This window comes from Trematomus bernacchii, unplaced genomic scaffold, assembly GCF_902827165.1.
Source record: "Trematomus bernacchii unplaced genomic scaffold, fTreBer1.1, whole genome shotgun sequence".
Classification (NCBI taxonomy): Eukaryota; Metazoa; Chordata; class Actinopteri; order Perciformes; family Nototheniidae; genus Trematomus; species Trematomus bernacchii.
In genome coordinates, this window is record NW_022988043.1 from 19,952,316 (window position 1) to 19,968,021 (window position 15,706).

At 42.5% G+C, this 15,706-nt stretch overlaps 1 protein-coding gene across 1 annotated transcript in view; it reads left to right on the forward strand.

Annotated features, from left to right (window-relative positions):
- Window positions 1-15,706, forward strand: part of LOC117472373 (apoptosis regulator BAX-like) — a 42,229-nt gene that overhangs the window by 23,615 nt on the left and 2,908 nt on the right. The window contains exon 3 of the mRNA XM_034117524.1: window positions 15,341-15,502. Coding sequence (XP_033973415.1) covers window positions 15,341-15,502 — 162 coding nt within the window. The remainder of the gene's footprint in view (window positions 1-15,340; window positions 15,503-15,706) is intronic.

Genomic DNA, 15,706 nt, shown 5'->3' on the forward strand with positions numbered 1-15,706 from the left:
TGCTGGGTGGGTTGAGTGACACCTTCTCCCTAAACGATATGGGTTGTCAAAAATATGCATCATTGCAATGAGTGATCCAAGGCCCCGCATGTATTACTCCCAATTATATTGCTTTTTCCAAAATTAAATTTGCAATCGCTCTTTGCCCAGTGTCCTTTAAAACTCTACATCTTGGACAAACAAATGTTATTTCCACCTTAACAGTTATCCTATGGTAATAACTATGCTACAATGGCGAAAACAATACTTTAGATTGGGATTGGTATTTGGCTTGGTATTAGCTCTCCCTTTAACATTGTCCAACCAACACAGATTTGTCTGCTCTTATAGAGTGGTCACTAAAACTATCCCTTTAGCTGTAGATCAATATTGTAACACATTAGATCTCTACCAAATTCACCCATGAATAAAATCTCTTAGGGAATAATTCGTTTCCATGATGGAAAGATTGAAAAATATGTTCTACTCTGTACTCCTAAGTCCCACAACACTCACTGCTTAAAGTGTAAAGTGTGGTGAATATTTCCATCATGTCTACCCCTTTATCTCACAGTACCCTCAGTGTGTTTTAGGATTATTTCCTCATTTTACTTTAACAGTTTCCTCTTTATTACTATTTTAATTTACCAATTTATTAATTCATGGCTAATAAATCTTTTTGTCTTTACGTATTTATCAAGTCAATTCAAGTTTGTTTGTGAATAAGTGTGTTTATGTATAAACTCACTCACTCCCGTTTTCCTTTTCTCCTCCTCTTGTTGTCTCAAGCCACGACCCCCTCACATTCTGTTAGACCATGCCAACTCCTCTGGTTCCGTCTTCTCCTCAGGCTCTGTCTTCTCCTCAGTCCATCAGCTCTTAAATCCTTTCTCTGGTACTCTTTTCAGTGGCCCAACTGCTTTGCATTTCATCTCCTTCTTTACAGTCTCTTCGCTGTTGTATGGAGGGCGTATTCTGCTTTCATGTCTCACACTCTGCTCTTGTGCCAAATCTCGTGGCTCAGCTTGGAACTTCATGTCCTGTCTGGAGGGACTGATGAGAGTATGCCTCTTTATGTCAGCATGCTGTTCTGGTTCTGGATGCCTCAGGTGGAGATGGTTCTGGATGCAGTCTTGTCGTTGTTGGTTCAGCTCTGGTTCTCTGTCTGTTCGATGGAGAAGGAGGAGGAGTCTCCTATAGTGAGGTCTTTTGTCTGATAGGGGTCGTAGCAGTCTGACAGGCAGAGAGAGAGAGAGTCCAGGTTTCGGGACGCATTACCTATAGAAATTCTAACACACTGAGGTAAAGTAAATCTAACCTTCTCCACTCTATCTTCTAATCATACTATCTGTTTTAAATGTTAAATGCCATCTAAACACAATTAATGTCTACTAATAAATGTACTATATCTCTAAACATTGTTTTTTCTCCCACTGTAACACATCTACTCCAAATAACTCTTTCAGGAAACCATTTTCTTCTATAAATTGAAATACTTACATGTTTCAAGCACCACATGTTTCACACACTATAAAAGGACGTCCCCATATATATTCTCCAATATTTTACTTCTCACTATTACTTAGCAATAGTCACTTTTGTGACTGGATACATCTGTGCACAGTCGCCACAATCTGTTGGGGAATTTTGTTCATAGAGTTTGTACATACAGTTTTCCTCGTGGGTTAGTACCCTGTTTCTACTGTAATAACTTTTCAATAATTGTGCTCAGGTCACCAGTCGGTTGTCCATAGTCTTAACGGGGGTGTTTCTGGTACAGACTAAAACATGGATCCAGTGTATTTGGAGATTCCCCTAATTTGTAAAACCCCATCACTTACATATCTCGATCACTTAAACCCATCTCATCATTTGATACAATAACTGCATATAGGGGGGGTGAATCATCTTGATTGTAACCTCCTCATCTTTGGGAACGAGTATTTCTAACTCCTCCTCTTGTTGCTCAACTGATCTTTTGGCTCTGGGTATAAGTGAAAGTCTCTGAAAGACAGCTGGTGTTTTGTTAGTGATGTGGGCATTTTCTACGAGTGAACTAATGGATCCATGTCTTTCATGATATCGTACTCCCCATCCAACCAGAAAGGTGCCAAGTGTAATGAGCACAATCAACAATGCTATTCTGACTCTTATCCCTAGGGGACCCCATAATTGCTTTGGCTTTGTTCTTGACATTTTATCCATGGTTCTGTCAGTTATAAAATGTAAATGAGTACAAAAATAACGTATACGAAAATAGAAACAAAACGTTGGACTCTTTTTCAGGTGAAAAACAAAATAGGTTTTCACTTTAGTGTACAATCTATAAAAAATCTAAAGACAATACGTCTTTTGAGCTGTTGCTATCTTAATCGTATTTCTATTTATTGTTTTGTTCCAGCTCTGCCAAATCAGTCCTAGCTTCCAATAACTTTTCTGGAAGTTGCCAGTGAAGGGTGACAATGTGTGAGGTGGTGTCAATTTGCTCCTTTTTCTTTACCTTTAAACCGGAGCGCGTGTGAAGTTCTTTACAACTTGTCACGGTTCCGACCACCGGGGATCAGCCCACTGTGTTTTGGGAACTTTCACCCTCACCCAATCACCTGGCCGAACAGGAGTCTCTTCTGATGTCTCGTCTGGTATCTGTGCAGTCTTTTCTAGCCTGTGTAGACAAAAACTTGGAAAATATTACTCAGAGCTCTGACATATTCATCCACTTCTATTTGTCTAATATCTAAAACTGGACCACTCCACTCCAGGCCCAAGCTTTGGTATACCTTTTGTTGTTATGCGACCTATTGTTGACAACATGTTATTATTTATCAACTACAACGTTACCGAAATCCATTATCTGACTAATCATGACCTTCCCTCCTTTGAGCATAAAATGCTCAATTAATATCGCAATGATTACTCTATTATGAATAGGACATGGAAAACCCATAACGTCGTAGCAAACACATAAATCCTCTGTGTACCCACAAGGCGTACAAAGATGTTGTGTGATGTATCGTCTTCCAATGGTATAAATGCACATTGACTAAAAATCTGCCATCAGCACAAAAATATAGTTTACTTCTTGTTAGTTCAATAATGGCTTTTGTCATGGTACTATGTATCAGTGTTACTGCGGAAAAAAAACACACACTGGTGTTGCTAATACGTCTTAATAGCTCTAGTATTAGAGATTGGCTGACACTGTGAAACAAACAATCATGACAAAATAATATGTCTTTAAACTAGAGGGAAATACGAACTACTCTCACAGAGGGTTGCACGCAGAAGAACATGAAGGGCTGATGTCCCTCACTTAAAAATAGATATTGGCTTATGCACTACTTCATAAATCAGCAAATTCACTTGAACATAAATAAATGAAGACTGATTCTTGAAACTGTTGTAAAAAACCCTACAACTTCTTCATCCAAGCTCAGTGTTATGTTATTTAGTTGGCAGCTCATGCCTTAAATCAGAAACTTCAGACCTATTATAAAAATGTGTTTATGAGAGAATTTAATCTGACTCCATATATTCCTCAACTTATATTAAATGAAGTTCCCCTTTAAACACAGCCCCGGTCTTCTGACGGGGTCTATCTATGTACTGGCTGGTAAATGTTGTGCCAGTTTCTGTCACTCTGTCACTGTTCTCCCGCTAACAGTCACTCTCTAGTTCTGCTGGGTTCTTGTTGACTTCTTCACTGGTTTGAGACAAGCGATCTTATTGAAACACCTCCCTTTGTAGCCAGACTTCACCACAGCAGAATCGAGTTTCTGTTTTTTGGTCTCAGCAGCTGCACATCAGGTGTAGCCTGAACTGCCCCTTGAACTGCAGTCGATTTAAACAGGAGGACTTGGTAAGGACCCTCCGTCTTGGGCGAGGACTAGGCTTTCATCTTCATCTTTTGGGTGAAAACCATTGTCTTGACCTCTCTAGCTGTGTGGGCACAATAGTTTTCTGTGTGGGGGAACAACATCACTCGTAATCTCTTTCCTTCTCATAATTACAAAAATAGTCTGCTAAATGTTCTACTATGTTTTAATCTTCTTATACTAATCTGTGGATGATTTATATTTAAATGCAATATGCTACTCACTATTGTGAAATAACATTCAACACATTCATGTTTGGAAATACTATTCCTCTTTGCCATCCCTGAGACCCCTGCCTCTGTTATAGTCATGGAAACCTCCCCTTGGGTAACTTTGTGGAGGGCCGTTGTTTGGTGCAATGTTCTGCGGACACTCTCTGGACCAATGTGTCAGCTGACCACATTTGAAGCATCCTTCACTTTGGGAACCTCTTGCTGTTGATTGAAAACGTCCTCCTCCTCTGCCCCTTCGTTGTATGGGAGGGTATACCTGTGTTTGCGGCTGTACTTGGGTAGGAAGATACACAGGTGCTTGCTGTTGAAGATACTGTGGTGCTTGTGGCTGTACTTGGGTAGGAAGATACACAGGTGCTTGTGGCTGTACTTGGGTAGGAAGATACACAGGTGCTTGCTGTTGACGGAGTTGTGTGGGACATTAATTGGACCAATGTGACGTCTGACCACATGTGTAGCAGCCACCATTCTGGAAACGTCTTCCTCTGAAACTTCCTCCTCCGCTTTGTTGGTTCTGCATTTGATTCTCTGGTTCTTCCTGAGTTTGAACTGTTAGAGGTGTTCGCCCTGCCTTCTCTGGTTCTATGGCTATCTCTGAAAGCTTCTCCTCCCTTCTCCTTGTCTTCTTCCTACAAGCCTCAATGTCTTTCACAGCTACCTGTATCTTCAAAAGTCTTATCTGTAGCGCTTCCCGCTCTGTGTTTTGTGTTTCTCTTTCTCGTCGTCTTTCTTCTGTGATTTCTTCTAATCGTCTTTTCTCTTCCATCAGCTGTTTGGATTTACTGGTTAGCACTCTTACTTCATACTCCAATTCTTTGACACTTTTGTCCGTGGAGACTCCATTGAACTGCAATACTTCTATAAATCCAACACTTGGAAAGGGAGGAGGGACTTCGGCCAGGCTTAGATACAGCTTTGGAGTTTGGATAACTTGAGCGTCTTTAGTTTTTTCTGCTATGTCTTCCCTCACTGGTAGGTCTGCTACTTGGACCACATTTATGCTGTCTGTCAATAGGCTGGCATATTCCAGATGGAGTATTAGACTTGTAACTCTTATAAACCTTTGTTCAGCTTCCCTCCATACATTTAGCTGTTGTAGGCATTGTTCCTGTTCATAGTCGAGTACTGCTCTTCTATGGGCTTTTGTTGGTCCAGGTTGATCATCTGGTGGAATCAATCCTCTCGTCTGCCATTGATCAAACAATTCCTGTATCTGTTTCCAGATCTTTTGTCTGTCTGATGCATGTGTTGTGGCATCTGATCTGACATGTACCTTTGCCTTGATGTCTGCAGTTGACCCTGGCTCTGCGGGTGCTCCTAACTTAGTGTATTTTGGCGACATATTGCTTAAGTAGTTGGATATAGTTATTAAATGTATCAAAGGTGAATCACTAATCTTCTGAATAGTACCTTCGCTCCTGATAAAAAATATCCTATGTCATCCGAACTTAACTTCAATATCTGGGATTTTTTTTGGGCTTGGCTTTGCTTTGAAATATGCAAATAGAAATCTCGTAAAAATCTAGCTTTACTGTGTATAGTGTATTCCAAAGTGCATGAAATTATGCTAATGTCATAAACTATGTTTTTACTTCAATTGTGTGGTGTTTAGGTATTCTACAGTCTAGGTTGAAAGACTTATGTAAGGTTTCTTATCTTAATATCAGGAACCACCTGTGATTCTATCTATGTGTGATGAAGTACGCGTTCATCTATAATACTTGAAAGTAAACCTTAGCATAATTATAATCAATTGGTGTTGTATTTATACCTTTGTCCTTTTACCCCTATTTCTTGTGCAACAATTCTGTACAACCAGCAGAGTGCGCTGTTGTAATTTTTCAGCTTTTTTTCCCCCCCTTTTAAATTTTTCTAAAAACGGACTTCTTTTTAACAAGAAGCTTATTTTCTTAAAAACTATCTTTGATATGGGAAAGAAATTCACTTTATGATTAAACAGTCAAACTTAAACCAGCGAATACACTTGCAATCACAATTTTTAGGATTAATGGACAAAGCATAAAACAGCCATCAGCACACACAATTTTTTGGATTAATCGACAAAGCATAAAACAGCCATCAGCACACACAATTTTTAGGATTAATCGACAAAGCATAAAACAGCCATCACATTGCACAGTATAAGCATAAGCAGGTAAAACTTATTTGCAAGGACTAATATTTCAGAAATCAGATTTGAGCTTTTTAGAAAATACAATAATCCTTTTCTTGAAAAACCAAACTCCAACGGTATAGATAACCTGATTCAGCAAAATGGAATATCTAATTCCAACTTTGACTCAAGAAGAATGATTTTTTCTACACACTATGGAGGTCATGAATATTGAATTAGCCTCATGTGAGTGAAACTGAATGGATTTCAAAAAAGACAACAACTGGTCCTCTGAATTTGAATTTCACAGAATGGCAACTGCCATGTCATTGTTTGTCAACATGAGGTCAAAACAAGATGGCAACTGATTTCAAATGCTGACCTGGAGAACAAAGAGTTTTTTGCAAGAAGAATGGCTGTCTCTGATGCGTTGAAATCCTGAGGTGTTGATCTCAACTGGGGAGACCTCATTCCAGGCTAAACTTCAGAGCAGTATAACAGCACGATGCTCTCAATATGCTATACAATTTAAACAAGTTAATACAAAATAGTTAGAGACCATCACAACTATTTAGCCTATGGTCGTCTGGGCAACTCTCACGCTATTTTGCCAGTAAAAGAAGCCAGTCAAACACTATTAGAAGAATATCGTCTATCTAACGCACGATTGCCGCATTTCCCTCCGTAATGCACACGCAATGATTAAAAAGTATACTTCAGACTTCCACAGACTCTTATCACCAATTAAACAAGAGACCATCTCACTTATTTGGGACAATGAAACAAGACGATTCCATCTGATCTTGAGACTAAAAACGAGACGATGCCATCAACTCACTTTAACAAGAAGATTCCATCTTTAACTTGCTAATAACAACGAGAAAAGATACCATCTATTTCTCTGTCAAGAAGATACCATCTGTCTTGAGAATATACAAAATGACAAGAGTCCATCTATAAGTCGTCAAACACAATATAATATATAAATACCGGCTTAAATATCCGGCTTGTAAAACACACACATTGTAATCATGCAGTTAATTAATGAACAAAGAAAGGAATAGAGACTTACCCTTGCTAGGTGTAAAACAACGCCACGTGGTTTGGTTTAAATTTAGATATTTAACATTAAATTAACAGCTGTTCTCAGGATGTCCTGCTCGCCACAAAACACACAAATCTAAATGGTTCTATATAAGCTATTGAAGAATTTGATATAACTGGCTTCTTCTTACCGTTTGTATATGGGCCCTTTGTGTGTCTTTTGGTTCGCAGAATCTCCGTCGAAACTAGCGGTTTCTCTCCCAGTGTCAAGATCACATGTCTGGGTCACCAAATGTTGATAAATCGTGATCTTCTCGCTCCCAGGAAAGAAACTTAAAATAACGAGACTAATGGAGTCTCTGAAAAGGTTCAAATGGGTAGTTTAATTAAGTAACGTGGTTAAAGAACAAGCATGGGTAATGGAGAGACAGTCTCAGGGAGGCTGCAGCGAAGGAAAGGGACTGAGTTATCTTCCGTCCTGTATTTTTATCCACGTCTCGTTGTCCCCCGCTGTGAAGATAGTGGGACCGCCCTTCTCATCTTGTGGGTTCGATATCGCGAGAGCACAGATGATTTCGACATTGGTATTCTCTGCCTATTTCCTTAAGCATTCTCTCCTCCTTATCTCTGTCATGACTTTCTATTTAATACCTTATAAACAGCTGTAATTGTTAGTTTAGAAGTCCTAGAAACACTTTTACGACACAGTTCTCGTTTACGGTAGCTCCCTCTGACGTCATAGCTACTCACGTAATGTGTAAACACTCCATGATCAACTGTTCCTTCATTTAATATTCAGCAGTAATAATATCTTAACGTCTATCGATGTAGTGTTAAAGTCCGTACGATTTGGTGTGTAACACTCCAAGTCATTTTCACTTTACATTCAGAAAACGTAATATTTAGTCACATGCTAACCGGATAAAGGATTTTCAGAATAAAAGCTTGGCATTGATTTCCTGAGAACTTCCGGGTTTTTTCCACAATAAAACAGCTTTAAACTGACGATATATTTTAGACTGAATTATGCTGTTTAACATTGATTTTAATTTCTAACAATCCCTCCTTTCACACCTTTTAAGGTGTGAACACAATACTAAAAGTAATGAGTTCTAGTGATGTGTCGGTCGCGAACGAGCCGATTCTTTTGAACGGCTCTTTGGTACGAACGAGGGGAACCGAGTCCTACTTGGTGAGAGCCGTTCTTCTTATCGTTCAATCAAAGTTGGTCCGCACTCACTGCCTGCCAAAATTCACTCGCCTTTTAAAAAGCTTGATTTTGTTCCCCAAACGTATTCTGTGAAGACCCGCCCCTACTCTGATTTGTAGGTTTCAGCACGAGGAGTTAGGTGGGGTGGGTCTTAACGGAATACGCGAGAGAGAGAAGTCATAACAAGTGGTACTGGACAGATAGACGACGTGTTTTTCGGATGTAAAATGAGCCAAACGCGAAAACGCAGCAGCATTTGGATGCACTTCAACCAAAACCCAGGCAGTGATAAAGCGCACCATTTGTAAAGGCAAAATATCCTTTAAAGCAGGGTCAACAAATAATCTCCATCGCCACTTAAAAACACACTACTAATATTAAGAGTTGCGTGAATTTCATTCAAGGCAAGGCAACTTTATTTACTTAACACATGCAGAGGGTAAATTCAAAGTACATTCACTGACATGAATGACATGGATATGGCGCCACCTTGTGTCATGTTTACAATGCAGATTATTGACATTAGGTCTGGCAATGCAGTCAATCATTATCCTGGTGATTATTTCGCAGATAAACCTAGTAACCCCGCCCCCTTTTTAAAAAAACGGCTCTTTTGAACGGCTCTTTTGAACGGCTCTTTGAAAGGAACGGAGCCATAAGATCCGGCTCCCTTCAAAGAGCCATAATTCCCATCACTAATGAGTTCTTCATCTGACTGCTTTTAAACTGTTTTAGACTAAATCATGCCATAAAACATTGATTTTAATTTCTAACACTATCCAGCCAAATATACCAAAAGATTAATGTAAACGACAGAAGAAGCGATCGAAATGTGTATTTCCTGGTGTATTTCCTGTTGCATGCAGCTCCCGGTGTTTTATTGATCTTTGTCTTTTTGTTTACTTTTATTCTCTTAGTTGTACTTTTTTCTTTGGATATTTATTTTGTTTTGCAGCGAACTATGGCCACGTTTTACTTCGAACGTTTTCTGGTCATTCTTCTGCTACTTTTTTCACTTTTTGTGTCGGAGAGCCATGCTCAGAGGAGTGATGGCATTGTTTACACGCGTGAGCAGCTGATTGCGCTGTGCCGACCCGTGCTGCTGCCCGGAGCCAGGCATGACATCCCGGAGGAGCTTCGGAGGCTCAAGCGGGGCTGCAGAGCTGGGGCCAAGCTGAGGATGAAGAAGAAGATGAGGTACAAACCCTGTGTACCGGCCATCATAATGGGGAACGTGAGGTCTTTGGGGAATAAGATGGACGAGCTCCGCGTGCTGACGAAGACGCAGTGGGAATACCGTGTGTAGCATCATGTGTTTTACCGAGACTTGGTTGCACTCGCTCATCCCGGATAATAACACGGCTCTCCCCGGCTTCACGAGTGTTCGGGCGGACAGGGACGTTATTCTGAGCGGTAAAAAGAAAGGAGGAGGGATTGCACTGTATGTGAACGAACGATGGTGTAATCCTGGACATGTCACGTTACGTCTACACAGCAGCGTTACAAAAATCTTGGAGGTGGGCGTATCTGAAGCTTGGGGATTTTTTGCGAACAACCAATCACATGAATCTCCCGCCCGCGACATACGAAGCAAAAAAGCCCGAAGTAAACTGGATATAAACTCCCCAAACAGGCGAAAACATACCACTGTCTCTGCCACCTCCCTCCATGCCTGGCTCCTCCGGTTTATATCCCGGTAGGTCTGGTCATAAAGCACCGGGTGATTGATTCGCTACCGCTAATTTCTCCTCCATTTTTTGGAATATGAGGAAATGACCTGCGGTATGTCTCTCCCAGCATACACGCCGTTTGATTGGCTAGAGCTTGAACTGTCAGATTTGCGTACACGGGATTTGATTGGCTGACGCTTCCACCTCAGCCTCAAAAGTTGAACATTGTTCAACTTTGAATCCTGAAAATCCTGAAAATCTCCGCTCGCCTGCCCACAATGCATTTCGGCGAAAAGTGAGGGAAAGTGACGTCACCCCATTCAAAGTGAATGGGCAGAAGCGTTTCAAGATTTTTTTAACGCTGCTGTGTAGACGCACCGTTACTGTGAAGGAGCGTTTCTGTAGCCCGGACATTGAACTGCTAGCTGTGGGATTACGTCCATTTTATCTACCTAGAGAACTTTATTCTGTCATCGTAGTTGCTGTCTATATTCCACCGAACGCGGACGCGGAGGTGGCTGGTGACGTCATTCACTCCTCTGTGGCCAAACTCCAAACTCTTCACCCAAATGCATTCATAACAATAACTGGGGATTTTAACCGTGCAAAACTGGACAAATCTCTGCCTACATTCACTCAGTATGTGAAATGCCCCACCAGGGGAAATAATACTCTGGATCTTCTATATGCAAATACCAAGAATGCATATTGTGCCACTGCCCTCCCCCCCCTGGGCAGATCTGACCACAACCTCGTCTTTTTGGCTCCTAAATATGTCGCTCTGGTGCAGAGGCAGCCTGTATCCACCAGGACTGTGAGGAAATGGACTCCAGGGGCTAATGAGGCTCTACAGGACTGCTTCGAGACCACTGACTGGGACGTGCTTTGTGTGCCACATGGAGAGGACATCAATAATATGACTGACTGCATCACAGAATACATCAACTTCTGTGAACAAACAATATTACCGGCTAAAACTGTCAACTGTTTCCCCAACAATAAACCCTGGATTACTAGTGACCTGAAAACTCTTTTAAATAAGAAAAAGGAAGCTTTTAAGTCTGGGGACAAATCAATGCTGAAGAGTATCCAGCATCAGCTGAGAGACAATTTGAGGAGGGGCAGAGATTCTTACAGGAAGAAGCTGGAGACTAAGGCCCCGCTCACACGGGACCGTTTGCGTTTATGCACAGTATGCGTATTCAAAAAAGTCTTCCGTTCACATGCATTTGTTTCATTTAACGTGTCTGTTCAAACGAGGCCGCTGGAAACGCTGTAGTACATATGCTGGGACTGTAAGTGGCGCTGTAACTTCCGCCAAAATACACCAAAAGCCGCGAAGAAGAGCAACCGAGCAGCCCCGCTGCAATGTTGCCATGGCTACCCTTCTGTTTAAGCCCCGAAACTGAAACTGAAACTGAAAGAAACTGAAAGAAACCGAATCTGTGGATATTGCATCCCGACCAAGAAGCACGTCTCCGTGGAGAGGACGGCTCAGAAAGAGAGAGATATTCTCTACAAACACCGGGTGAGATCCTCCTTTGTCAATATAATGGATCAATGCATGAAATCTGACTCTGTTTATTTTGTTTAAGGGCGTTAACAATTCTGGTTTGCCTTTTATAATATTATTTCATTCAAGAACCCCTTGTGCGTTTAATTAACACAGCTATTTTTGATAGTTGCTACAGCAGTGAGCAGGAGAGGTGGGGAGAGGCGGGGCTATCGTTATTTTTTCAGGAAATATTCGTATCGAGGTGATTACACGGACTCGGTTGACCCCCCAGAGCGTTTCGTTTGCAAATCTATCCACCTTGGGACCCGTTATCGTTTGTGGGGTCAGTTTCTATCAGCCTCGTGTAAATAATAGGGCTATACGCACGCGAAACTATGCAGATACAAGCAGTTTTCTCCTCGTGTAAACGGCGCCTAAGCTCCAGCAGAACAATAGCAGGGATGTCTGGGCTGGGATGAAGGCTATCACTGGCTTCAAAGGGAGAGACAGACTGACTGTGGGCACCCTGGAGAGGGCCAACGAGCTGAACACCTTCTTCAATAGGTTTAGCTCTCCGCCCGCTGCTGTCTCCTCCACCTCCACTTCTCACCTCACCTCCTCCTCTCAGCCTGGCGTCAACATCCCCCCTCTGCTCACCACCTACACTTCTCACCTCTCCTCCACCACCCAGCCTGGCTTCTGCACCCCCCCTCTGCTCACATTGCCGCTGACCCCCCCCCCCCCCCCCCCCCCCCCCCCCTCTGCTCATCTTGCCTCAGACCCCCCCCCCTCTATCCCCCCTGCCATCAAGCCCCCCCCCCCCGCTTCACTGTGAGCACAGGACAGGTCCAGAGTCAGATGGAAAAACTCCACCAAGGCAAGGCTGCTGGCCCTGATGGTATCAGCCCCAGGGTCCTGAGGACCTGTGCACGCCAGCTGGCTCCTGTTCTCCAGTATCTATTCAACCTGAGCCTGCACCTGGAGACCATCCCGGTGCTGTGGAAGACATCCTGCGTTGTTCCGGTCCCTAAAAAGACAACTCCTTCTGGGCTCAATGACTATCGCCCTGTAGCACTCACATCTCATGTGATGAAGGTGCTTGAGAGACTGGTCTTGGCCCATCTCAGACCGCAGGTGAGATCATTCCATGACCCTCTGCAATTTACCTACCAGCCTCACCTGGGGGTGGACGATGCCATTATTTACCTGCTGCAGCGTGCTCACTCATACCTGAATGGATCGGGTTGCACTGTGAGAATCACCTTTTTTGATTTCTCCAGTGCATTCAACACGATCCAGCCTCGGCTACTGAGTGACAAGCTGCAGGCTATGAGGGTAAACTCGTCCACCATCTCCTGGATTACCAACTACCTCACGGACAGACCACAGTACGTCCGGCTGGGCAGTGTGCTGTCTGATGTGGTGGTTGGTAGTATTGGAGCCCCACAGGGGACTGTGCTGTCTCCTTTCCTGTTCACCTTATACACCTCTGACTTTCTATACAACTCAAAGTCATGCCACCTGCAGAAGTTTTCGGATGACTCTGCAGTGGTAGGGTGTATAGGGGATGGACGGGAGGAGGAGTACAGAGCGCTGGTGGGTGATTTTGTTGAGTGGACTGGAAGAAATCATCTGCTTTTGAATGTGGCCAAGACCAGAGAGATGGTCATTGATTTCAGGAGGAAGAGGACATCTCCTCCTCTGCCCCTGTGCATTCTGGGAGAGGATGTGGCAGTTGTGGAGGTCTACAAGTACCTGGGAGTGCACTTAGACAATGGGCTGAACTGGAGGATCAACACTGACGCTGTGTACAAGAAGGGGATGAGCCGACTCTATTTTCTGAGGAAGCTGAGATCCTTCAACGTATGCAGTAAGATGCTGGATATCTTCTATAAGTCTGTGGTGGCTAGTGCACTCTTCTTTGCTGCGGTCTGCTGGGGGGGCAGCATCAGAGCCGGTGACACCAGCAGGATCAATAAACTGATCAGGAAAGCTGGGTCAGTCATCGGCATCAAGCTGGAACCCTTTGAAGCTGTGGTGGAGAGGAGGACACTGAACAGGCTGTTGTCCATCATGGATAACCCCACCCATCCTCTCCACCTGCAGCTGCACAGTCAGCGGAGCTCCTTCTCCAACAGACTGCTGCAGCTCCCCTGTCTCAAGGACAGATACTGGAAAACATTCCTGCCCACTGCAATAACTCTGTACAACAAATCACCTCTGGCTGGAAGAGAACTCTCTGCTCCATAGCTTCTCTAGAAATAAAACCACGTTGTACATTTTACTCACACATAATCTGTTTCATATTTAATACTCCATAATTCCATATATTTTGAATATATATATATTTGTATATATATATATAATATCTGTATGTATATTTTCTATTTTGTATTTTGACATGTATATTTTATATTTTATATTTTATTTTATTTTATTTCTATTCTTGTATATTTTGTTTTATTGTAAAATGCCTTTTATGCTGCTGTAACAAAAACAATTTCCCAATTTGGGATCAATAAAGTACGATCTATCTATCTATCTATCTATTCGACAATGGCTCCTCAAAGTACACGCCCTGACACATTCCTACCGTTATAGAACGTCACGAGTTCCCCCGCGTCACCAGTTAAACGGTAACACCGCCACCCCTCAGCGGCCCGCAAGTGCCAGAGGACCTCGGCAAACCAGAGCCTGCCCAGGTATATTTAAACAAGTTCCCAACTCGCCTGTACAGTGGGGTAAGGTGCTTATTTTGCAGCTCATGGTTTAAAAACAGATTGGCTGGAATTTCCTGTAAAAAAGATGCCATCTTCTGCCATGCCTGTAGACATTTCGGTTCAAATACATCTAACTCAGATGCCTTCACCACAATTGTACCAGAGTACCAAACGCTGTCTCCTGGTACTCATCTGAATAACTCACTAAAAATGAAACTATATGACAGTAAAACAAGAATAGAGTTTAAAAGGGGAGTGATTTGTAAAATATCCATAAAGAAATAGAAAATCTGTTTACAGTTCTGTTTCATATGGGTGTTGAGAGATGTATCCATAGATCTCTTAATTTTGCTCTCAAAGTGCACCAGATTGATGCATTTAACTTCAATATTAAAAAAAATCTTGTGTCTGATCCACTCCCCACTTATAAAAATAGCACTTTACCCCTGCACCCCCTCTAATCTCAGATGCACCCTGTGTCATTTTGTTTAAGTACAGTGAGCCTTTCTAAAATATACAGTAAAGAGACAAACCCACCAGCATTATAGGATATACTATGACTTTGAGCACTACACTACTCGTGGTAGTCAAATTCAGCCCACAGAGAGTACAAATATGGCCTCTTTCTGGTTTCTGGTCAGGTGGCATCCTTACTACCCAAACCACTTCAACTGCTCCTTTCTACCAAAGGAGCTGCTCTAATCAGAGTCCCTCCCTGATGACTGAACCTCTCCCCTGATCTCTAAGGGAGAGCCCCTCTCCTGAGAAAACCCATTTGGGCTGCTTGTATTCGCCATCTCGTTCTTTCGGTTATGACCCATGACCCATCCTTCATGACCATAGGTTTAAATGAGAAATGTTTTACCAAACGCTACACTACCATTACACTTCCCTAAAAACGGCATTATGTTGAGTAAAATAAAAGGAGCCATCATTGTGTCCTGAGCTTTTTTGATTTGTGGAGTCTCTCCACAGTTTGGCATTAATGTCTTGTTCTGTTCCAGGGTCATAAATGCGGAGCTGAAAGCCCTCCCCTCACAGGACGTTCCTCCTCTGACTACACCCACTGCAGAGGTGGAGAATGAGCTGCAGCAGAAGGTGGTGGACGAGCTGGCCAAAATCACCATCACCATCGGGGACCATCTGTACAATAAGAAGCTCCAAGAGTGAGTACTAGGGCTGCACATATTATCAAAATGTTAACCAAATTGCAATATCGACTGGTACTATATCTAAATTGCAGGAAGCAAATTATTGGCTAAATATGTATTGAATATTGAAATTAAGTATTGTGGAGCTGCTGTGATATCTCGGCCTACAAATCGTATTTTACAGACTTAACAAAACATATTTGTTTGGTATCGGAAAAA